The sequence below is a fragment of the Triticum dicoccoides genome, chromosome 5A, assembly GCF_002162155.2.
Source record: "Triticum dicoccoides isolate Atlit2015 ecotype Zavitan chromosome 5A, WEW_v2.0, whole genome shotgun sequence".
In the NCBI taxonomy this organism is placed as follows: domain Eukaryota; kingdom Viridiplantae; phylum Streptophyta; class Magnoliopsida; order Poales; family Poaceae; genus Triticum; species Triticum dicoccoides.
In genome coordinates, this window is record NC_041388.1 from 404,408,306 (window position 1) to 404,418,447 (window position 10,142).

At 42.7% G+C, this 10,142-nt stretch overlaps 1 protein-coding gene across 1 annotated transcript; it reads left to right on the forward strand.

Annotated features, from left to right (window-relative positions):
- Positions 1 to 3,093: 3,093 nt before the first annotated feature.
- Positions 3,094 to 9,815, forward strand: LOC119301851 (protein transport protein SEC23-like). The gene is made up of 14 exons (XM_037578821.1): positions 3,094 to 3,270; positions 3,917 to 4,490; positions 4,590 to 4,805; positions 4,916 to 5,089; positions 5,579 to 5,740; positions 6,849 to 6,991; positions 7,308 to 7,383; positions 7,478 to 7,653; positions 7,747 to 7,828; positions 8,244 to 8,321; positions 8,580 to 8,741; positions 8,830 to 9,093; positions 9,227 to 9,331; positions 9,405 to 9,815. The coding sequence occupies exons 2-14, from the start codon at positions 3,981 to 3,983 to the stop codon at positions 9,543 to 9,545; spliced, it is 2,289 nt and encodes a 762-aa protein (XP_037434718.1). The 5' UTR covers positions 3,094 to 3,270; positions 3,917 to 3,980; the 3' UTR covers positions 9,546 to 9,815.
- Positions 9,816 to 10,142: the final 327 nt, after the last annotated feature.

Consider the following 10,142-nt stretch of genomic DNA (forward strand, 5'->3'; position numbering starts at 1 on the left):
ACCAAATTAATAGATCATAGAGAAATACGAAGCTATAATAATCATGCATAAAAGAGTTCAGAAAAGACTCAAAAAAATATTCATGGATCACCTGATCATAAACTCACAATTCATTGGACCCAACAAACACATCGTAAAAAGTGATTACATCGAATAGAACTCCGAGAATATCGAGAGAACATTGTATTGAAGATCAAATAGAGATAAGAAGCCATCTATGTACTAACTATGGACCCGTAGGTGTGTAGTAAACTACTCACACATCATCGGAAGGGCAACAAGGTTGATGTAGAGCCCCTCCGTGATTGATTCCCCCTTCGACAAAGTGTCGGAGAAGGCCCCCAGATGAGATCTCTCGAGAACAGAAGCTTGCGGCAGCGAAAAAAGGGTTTCTGGTGGCTCTCTGTTAGTTTCCTGATTTTAGAGAATTTATAAAAGTGGAATTAGGTCAAACGGAGCAAAGGCGGGCCCATGAGGCACTAGGCCGCACCTACCCCCTGGGCACGCCCTGATGGCTCGTGGCCACCCCCCTCATCTTCTGACTTCCTCCCGAAGCTTCTAGTGTCTCTTTTGTCCAGAAAAAAATCATTAAAAAGTTTCGTGTTATTTGGACTTCGTTTGGTACTAATATTCTGGAAAACTAAAAACAAGCAAAAAACTACAACTGACACTGGCACTAAGTTAATAGGTTAGTCCTAAAAAATGATATAATTGCCTGTAAATGTATATAAAACATTCAAGATTGATACTATAAGAGCATGGAAAAATCAAAAATTGCAGATACGTTAAAGACGTATCAAGCGTACAAATGAGCCCCTCTTGATATTAGAAAAAAGTCAATTTACTACCCAACCCCTTAATCTATCAAATGCCGCTCATAAACCATCTATGGTGGGTTTGCTAACTTGGGTGAGGTCAAAGCAGCATTTGACCAATGGCACCCTACCATGAGCCACAACCCCTCTGCCCTCATGTATGCCAGAGCGTAGTCAGTGCTCAGTTCATGCCGAACAAGTGCGTCGGGCTTGGCTTGCTCGGTGTTGTGCTGCAGAGGGCTCCCCAGGACAGGAGTTCATCTCAGTAAGGTGGAGCCAAATGGCAGGGTGGCTTTGACCGGGGTGCTACTCGGCGACAAGGACTTCACCGTTGATGATTGGTGGTAGAGCGACTACTCGCGGTGAGGGCGTATGGATGCTCGTGGAAGGGTTCACGACTTTAGGAGCACTAAGGAGAGGAGAAAGCCGAGAAGGGGCAGGGGACTCACCGAAAAAGGAGATCAATGGCACGCAGGGAGATTCATGCCGGCTCCAGCGGCGACGCCGCACTCGCAAGGTTGAGTGGCCCCGAGGGCGAGCTTGGGTAGGGGAGCGCCAGCAAGGATGAGTGCTGATGGGAGCGGCGCACGTGTAAGGTGATGGGTCACCTGACAAGAGAGCCCAATTGGTCAAATACTGCTTTGATCTTGTCCAGGTCAGCAAATCATGTGAGCAAACCCAGCTAAACGGTATTTGATAGATTAGGTGGTTAAGAGAGAAAACAATGGTCAGGTGGTCATATGAATCATTCAATTTGTTTAGAGCAAGTGCAATAGTGCATAGTCAGCCGGCTGCAAGGCGTTCCACGTCAGCAAAAATCAAGCTGGAGTGGAGGGAAGAGAAAGTAGGAGAGAGAACGGAGCGGGCGCTCCGTTAGTCGCCCGGCTACAGCGCATGCAATAAGGAAACATTGGATATAGAGCCGTCCGATAGTGTTGGTGCTTTTCCACACGCAAGTGCCGATACACATAGTATTGAATGTAATCCCGAAATCACTAATTGAGAAGTACTCCTTTCAAAGATTTCTATCCCCAGATTGCGACATGTGGCGCACTGCATGTGCGTCGCTTGTCGCAACCTGGGAATTTTTCTTTTTTTCTAGATCCGTTTATTCAAAACATTTTATCTCTTAAACCATGCGTCCAAATCTCGAACCATTTTCATTGTTGGATTCCTCGCGTCAAGATCTTCAAAACTAGATCCCACATTGATAAGTTTTGACGAACTTTTTCTCATAAAAAAACCGAACCGAGAGCATGTTATTTTTTTCCCTTTCTGAAAGCCGTTCCCGAGAGGCACAACCATGCTTCTCACGGTAGCAAATCCGTGTCTCTCGAAGAAGCACAAAAAAACATGTATTTTTTTTTTCCGTTTTCGAGAGGCACGTCCATGCCTCTCACGGAAGCAAAACCGTACCTCTCATGTAAGGAAAAATATGTGTTTTTTCGTTTCCGAGAAGCAGGGCCGTGTCTCTCGCGGAAGCTAAGCAATGCCTCTCACGAAAGGAAAAAAGAGAGATAATGCATTTTTTTCGTTCCCGAGAGGCACAGCCATGCCTCTTGCGGAAGCAAAACCGTACCTCTCACGAAAGGAAAAAAAGAAAAAAACACACATTTTTTTGTTTCCAAGAGGCACGGGCCTCTCGCGGAAGCTAAACCGTACCTCTCATGAAGAAAATAAATAAAGAAAACACGTTTTTTTGCGTAAAAATAATTTTTTGAAATTTTTTGTCGAAAAGGTAAGAAAACCGGTGAAAAACTGAAAAAAACATCTAAAAAGCCAAAAATGCGTGCGAAAAAATAATAATAAATAAATCCCATAAGAGCGACAAGAGTGCGACACGTGGCAGCCGCTGAGAGCGCGCCACTCCCGAACGAGTGCTCCTCAATTAGTTGCTCTCATGTAATCCATCCATAAATCCAAAAAAAAAGGACCCCCGTCGGTATTGGGCTTTGGCGTGTGGTTGCTATGCTAAAAGGCCTTTGCACCTTAAAAAACCGGAGAAGACCGGTTTTGGTTCCCGGACGGACCGCCAGTCCGGTTCGGACGTGGAGAGCGAAATCGAGCCTCGCGGTTGTCGGAAAAGTCGGGGCGGCATAAATTTGCCAGCGCCGAGACACCCGGTGTCTACACAGGACAGGCCACGCAGGCAGGCCTCGTACGAGCCGTCCGATCCGGCCTCGCCTCCGACGCGCCCATCCGAGCCCTTCATCCCCGAACACCGGCCCCACAAAGACCTCAGTCCGGCGCCACCTCACCCGTCTCCTCCTGTCGCCTGGGTGCAGAGTCCCCTCCTGAATCCGGATCGCATCGCGCGCTCCACCGTGCCGCCTCGATCGCCTCCTCCTCCGACGCCGGCGACGCCGACGCCGACGCCGGTGCGGCTGGCCGGCACCAGGAGGCGACCTGCCCTCCAGTTTCTCGCGGCGCGGCAGTGTTCGCGAGTGATCCGCCGGTAAGCGCCGCCTCTGCTTGCCGCTCCTGCCTTTCCTTTTCCTGAAGGCGAGGCCGTCCTTGGAGAGATCTCGGGACTAGGGTTCTCCGTCTTTAGCTGCGAGGATTTTCGGTAGTGTCTGGTGGGCGGGGCCGGGAAGCAATTGCGATCTCGAATATTTTGCGGTGGTTTTGTCATAGAAGTAGAACAAGTCGAAATCAACCCTGGCCACTTCGCTAGTTTGTGATAATTTTGGGCTTCCTGGGTGCAATTTTGTGCTGCGGGTCACCACATTCGGTTATTTGTTTGATGCGAATGCAAAAAGGTTCGTGTGATCGTTTCGTGCGGCTATTTGGAGTCAAGTTTTATAAGTTATGTATAAACCGGAGAGTTATCAGGAGTGATCGATGCTGCTTGAAGGGTTGGCGTATTGATATTCGAAGTTGTACGATCAGGTTGAACCATCGGTTACACTACTGTGTACTGCCAGCAACTTCGTTTTGGTGAAATAGGATTCTAGGAATGTGCAACATTAGAATTTTGATGTTAGAAGAACTATTGTATCAGATAGTATTTGAGCAGATTGGATTGAATTGTCTTTCTGTGGTGGTTTTCGCTTGCTTATGCTCAACTGACTTTTCACTTGCTATTGATCTGAAATTTGCAGGTTGGGTACCATTTCACTTGCGGAGGCCACCTGACACAGTTATCTTAAGACTGCTGTATACAAAATGTCTGAATTTCTTGAGCTTGAGGCTCTGGATGGGATAAGGATGCCATGGAACGTTATTCCAGGCACAAAGGAGGATGCTGTGAGCTGTGTCGTCCCTGTTTCTGCCATCTATACTCCTCTCAAGTCAATTCCTGATATGCCAGTAGTGCCATATGCTCCCCTTCGCTGCCGCATGTGTCGTTCCATCCTCAATCCCTTCTCCAGAGTCGACTATAATGCTAAGATCTGGCTCTGTACATTCTGCTTTCAGCGCAATCAGTTCCCTCAACACTATTCCTCAATCTCAGAAAACAATCTTCCTCCAGAACTCTTCCCTCAGTATACCACTATTGAGTACATATCCACTGCAGAAACAGGTCCTGTAATGCCTCCTGTTTTCATCTTTGTTGTGGATACTTGCATTATCGAGGAAGAAATTGGTTATTTGAAGTCTGCTCTGGCACAGGCTACTGAGCTATTGCCAGATAATTCCCTTGTTGGATTCATTACTTTTGGGACATATGTACAGGTATAGTTCTGTGTTTACTCATAATGCTCTGTCCTTAAATGTTTTGTTCTGTATTCAATGCTTTATTTAGCAATATATTTTCAATATTGGTGCATGTAGGTGCATGAATTGGGTTTTGGTTTGTTGCCGAAGTCATATGTGTTCAAGGGAACAAAGGAGGTCAGCAAGGAACAAATATTGGAGCAAATGTGCTTCTTTGCAGGCAAACAAAAGCCCACCACAGGGGTTATAGCTGGAACTAGGGATGGTCTTTCATCAGAGAGCATCTCTAGGTTCCTTGTGCCTGCTTCAGAGTGCGAGTTTGTACTGAACTCAGTTAAGAATCGATATCATTCAATAGAAAATCATATTGTCTATATAACTGTTCTTATCCCAAATTTTTAATGTGGCAAGTCCATGATACGATGATTTCACTGTATGTATAGGTTATTGAAGAGCTGCAAAAGGACCCTTGGCATATTCCAGCTGATCAACGTGCATCAAGATGCACTGGAGCTGCATTAAGTGTGGCCGCCAGTCTCTTGGGGGTTTGTGTCCCTGGATCAGGTGCTAGGATCATGGCATTTGTTGGGGGTCCATCTACAGAGGGACCTGGTTCTGTAAGTCCAATTAATATTGAATAATTGCCATCTTTTGAGCTATTTGGTTGTCTATCATACTATCACAATTATGGGTTCACATGTTTAGATGTGAAACTGGAAAGGTTCTTACTCTTGGAGCACCATCCTTTCCTCATGTTCTAAGAAACACTACTATTTTATATTTGAACATTAAGTCATTTTTGCATGCTCTAGCATTCCACCTTTGCTTTGTGACAAAATACTATTGTTTCTTTTCTTGAAAAGGTAAACTCATGTTTATCTCACTGTTTTCATTGGTTTTAGAGCAAATCTCTGCACCAAAAGCTCCCCTATTGAAGGACAGCAATATGCACTGTTTTCTGCCAAATTGCTCTGAGTACATATGTTGATTATGCTTGGAACTTATCTTATCTATGATTTACATATATCACAATAAATTGTATAATGTATACATATTCTTTTATATGATTCTTGTGTAATGTGATGAGCGTTCTGCAAAATTTTCAGATTGTATCCAAATCCTTAACAGAACCAATTCGCTCACACAAAGACCTTGATAAAGACTCGGCTCCACTTTTTGATAAAGCTGTTAAGTTCTATGATCAGATTGCTAAGCAGCTTGTGCACCAAGGACATGTGCTGGATTTGTTTGCTTGTGCAGTCGACCAGGTCTGTTGCTTATTTTATTTATACTCCTTATTTCTTGTATAGATGTTGTATTAGTGCAGTTAAATCTGTAAACTGTTTCCTAGCATATACAGCTACTTAGATTTGTCAAAATTATATTGAGTAGAATTGGCATCATAAGTACTTCTGTATCATTGCATTTATAATTAGAAAAAGGTATGATCAAAGTTGTGTACTGGAGACAACGTCTATATTAGTAAGTTTCATGCACCAACCAGTAGAACCAAAAGTCTGAACTAATGAAGAAAGTTTGCACAATCCACATATATTTCAACAGATGTCTATAATGACAAGCAAAAGAGAATGGAGAGGGTACTAAGTATGAGGCCACACATACCCTTGTATGGATAGAAATCAGCTTGTCGAATGCGTTCTCTAACGCTTTCACCCTTTTCTCCTTGATTTTGCAGCTATTACTATGTGTGTAGCTAGAACCGTTGATTATTGCTTACGTGTCTAGAATTTGTAGTTATTTAGCTGTTGCTTGTGCTGAAAGTCCATATCAATATCACATATCTATGTTAGTGCGTCAGATATCAGCCATATGCACAATTCTAAGACATGAACTAGATTCCTGACCAACAGCAGTATCACCATAATGCAAATTAGCAACCTTTTTTTTAGCCAAATGGGTCCATTTTATGTAAAGCAATAGCTGAGCTATTACTGTGTATTTGTGTGAGTTGTATGCTAGTGAGGGACCTCAACACAGGTACTATATCCAATGTTTGCAAGTAATAAAATGTAAGAAACACTTAATTGCTTCTAGTGGCTGTGTAATAGGACCACAGAGTTGATAGACAGTCAGTTATGAAGGGCATGTCCACGGTCATTGTGTGGTACTGCACATGGCATTTAGTTATTTATAGTAGTAGTTGCTTATTCTCTAGTAAGATGTTGCTGTTGTGGATAAAAAATGCTCTCAACTAACTGTTGTATCAAAAACTGATTGAAAACACGTGCTTTTGAAAAGCTACTACACTGCCTAATGAAGCCATGGAAACTCACCTTTGTGTCCACTATTTGATGCGTGGCTTAGATGCATGGTTATTTTGTCTGAAGTAATATTTTCGTTATGCTTGATTTTCAGGTTGGTGTTGCTGAAATGAAGGTTGCAATTGAGAAGACTGGGGGAATTGTTGTGCTTGCTGAAAGTTTTGGTCACTCTGTTTTCAAAGACTCGCTTCTTCGCATCTTTCAGTCAGCAGACAACGGCCTTGGATTATCATTCAAGTAAACAATTATTTTCTCTTGCTCTTATTTTTATTTTGTTGGCAAACTGCTGCCTACCTCTTTTTCACCATAGTGTGAAGGTTCCTCGTTTAAAATTTCCATACTATCCTATAAAGTCGTACATGTGCCAGTGAAGCTTTCAAGGTAGCTCAGCTGCTCTGCTGCATATCAAGGCCACCCGGATCGACCCTTGTACCGAAGATACCATAAATGAATCTAAAATTTATCAATCAATCAATATAATACACCCAATGTTTGTGTGAAGGTGACATCTTTATTTGAATTTTACATTAATATTTTTGAATTGCCTCAACAGTGGTATTCTCGAGATTAACTGCTCAAAAGATGTAAAGATTCAAGGCATTATTGGGCCTTGTTCTTCCCTGGAGAAGGTACAACCATGTTGTTAACTTTTTAGCTGTAAAGCGTATACAATGACAAGACTGCATTTGTGTGCCGTTCTAATGTTGCAGTTATCGTATGCAGAAAAGTCCTCTGTCTGCAGATACTGTTATTGGTCAGGGAAACACCAGCGCCTGGAAGATGTGTGGTCTTGACAAGAAAACATCGCTTTGCTTTGTATATGACATCTCAAGAAAAGTTGGCCCAGATACAGTCGCTCAGCAGACAGGCGAACAGCTCTACCTTCAATTCGTAACCTAGTAAGGAACATTTTTTTTCCTTCTCAATTTTCCAAACAATCTGATTCTGCTTTAGATGTACTTACCTGGCTGACTTGAGGGTGTCACATTCAGTTATCAGCATCATGAGGGCCAGATGAGATTGCGAACTACTACGATCTCCAGACAATGGGCTTCTGGTGCTGCTACTGTGCAGGCTAGTTTCTCTTATCTTTGATCACTTTGCTAATCATGAATTATTGATGACACTTCTTCTAGTGAGCATAATTCTTTTTTGGCATTGAAATATTTGCTGTTCCTTATTAGAAGACTCTGTACAAGGCGCAAAAGTACAATCCACAAACGGTGGCCAACGACTAGACCAAATAAAACCATAAAAAGTACAAAAACACAACAACAAAACTGAATGGAAAGCTTAACTTAGCTACCTACAATAAAATTGCAAAGGCTAAAAGAAAGAAAGAAGAGGAGGCAAGATCTATGTTCAGAAAACAGCCATATTGTTGCTCATGCCAGTTCCTTTCGAATCCGACGGGTTTTCTGGTGTTTGCTTGTTATTCTTTTGAACAAAATACTTATTTGTTTATTAATAAACTTTTTTCCTGTTTCAGGAGCTGATAGATGGCTTTGATCAAGAAGCCGCAGCCGCAGTTGTGGCACGCTTGGTCTCATTTAAGATGGAAACTGAGGTACATCCATGTGTTTCAAAATTAAATTAAATAGTTCGCAATATTACTCCATTTTTAGAATTTACAAATTGAATGCATTTCTTACTTCTGCCGATATGGATAATTTTTTTAGCAGTATTGTTCAGCACTTGAGCTGTAGGCAGTGACTTGGCTGTTGATGTCACATAGATTATCTGAAATAATTCAGGCCTTAAACGATTATAAATTCAAGTTATAGTTCCATATTTATGTAACACTACCTTATCTGGATGTTTTCAGGCTGATTTTGATCCAATAAGATGGCTTGACCGTGCTTTGATACGTTTATGTACCAAATTTGGAGACTATCAGAAGGAAACACCCTCATCTTTCAGTTTGTCTCCACGTCTATCAATATTCCCCCAGTTTATGTTTAACTTGAGGCGTTCTCAGTTTGTCCAGGTTGAGGGTTCTGGCCTTTCTTCATTAAACAATGCTACAAAGATGGAAATTTACATTTTGACATACTGAATTGCTTACCTTAATGCAGGTTTTCAATAATAGCCCCGATGAAACCGCATATTTTAGGATGATGTTGGAGAGGGAGAATGTGGGCAATGCAGTTGCAATGATTCAACCTTCACTTATATCCTACTCCTTCCAATCAGGGCCAATGCCTGTTCTCTTGGATGCAACTGCAATTGGTCCTGACAAGATCCTTTTGTTGGATTCTTATTTTTCTGTCGTCATCTTCCATGGGATAACCATTGCACAATGGCGAAAGGCTGGTTACCAAGATCAAGAAGGCCACGAGGTAATTGTTTGTCAGCTATACTGCAGAATAATGTTGGTTTACTGAGATGCACACGAGTCTAGTTCATCGATCATGAAAGACTTCATCCAGTGTGCCTTCCAGTGCTTAGTCTTGCGTCTTGCATGATTTTCAGGCGTTTGCCCAGTTGTTAAAAGCTCCACATGACGAATCTGATGCCATAATCAAAGAGCGGTTCCCTGTGCCCCGTTTGGTTGTTTGTGATCAATATGGATCTCAGGTAATTCTTCTGCACTTGTGATTTTATTAGTATTGAAGGAATAGATAAATATCATTTTCGTCTGAACCTGCAGGCTCGATTTTTACTGGCAAAGCTAAATCCATCCGTGGCATATAACTCTGACAACCCTGCTCCCGGAGGAGACGTGATATTCACGGACGACGTGAGCTTCGAGGTGTTCATGGACCATCTCCAGCGGTTAGCGGTCCAATAGGGGATACATATATGACTCCTGAGGAGAGCAATTTTGTGCCAGCAAAGCAAAGCAATCATCTCTTGTGGTGTACAGTAAAGAGGCATTCTTCGTTGGTGTTTATCGTTCTTGTTACTTTGTATTGTGTCGACCGGCTTTGTGCTTCGGTTACAGAAGTGTAAAAAGGTGCATGCTATCTTTTTTCTTTTTTCTTTTGCAATTCAGGAGCTCTACAGATTACTCAGTCGTAAAACATTTGCGGGTAATACAATCATGGAGAAAATTTGGAACAAAGTTGATCCAAAGACATCTCTGACGAACCTCACTAGCTTGATGAGCACAGAGATGGGCCGCCATATTGGCTTCCCTGCGAACAAAAGATATACTAAAACTAGCAAAGTTCCCGCATAGCTCCTTGACCTCCTGCATAGGACATGCAATATCAGCCCTTTCAAATGCTTGGGTCTTCCACGAGTTGACAACTTGCAAAGCATCAGTCTCGATTTTGATCCGCTGCCATCCCATGTTGCTCGCTAACCGGACCGCATCACGAATTGCATATGCTTCCATCATTCTAGCAGAAGCGGCAAATTCGTACCATCTGGATTGTGCCCGAAT

Coding starts and splice junctions, on each gene's coding strand:
- LOC119301851 (XM_037578821.1), top strand. CDS start 3,981: ATGTCTGAATTTCTTGAGCTTGAGGCTCTGGATGGGATAAGGATGCCA. Junction 4,491..4,589: donor CTTTTGGGACATATGTACAG/GTATAGTTCTGT, acceptor TGGTGCATGTAG/GTGCATGAATTGGGTTTTGG. Junction 8,322..8,579: donor CATTTAAGATGGAAACTGAG/GTACATCCATGT, acceptor GGATGTTTTCAG/GCTGATTTTGATCCAATAAG.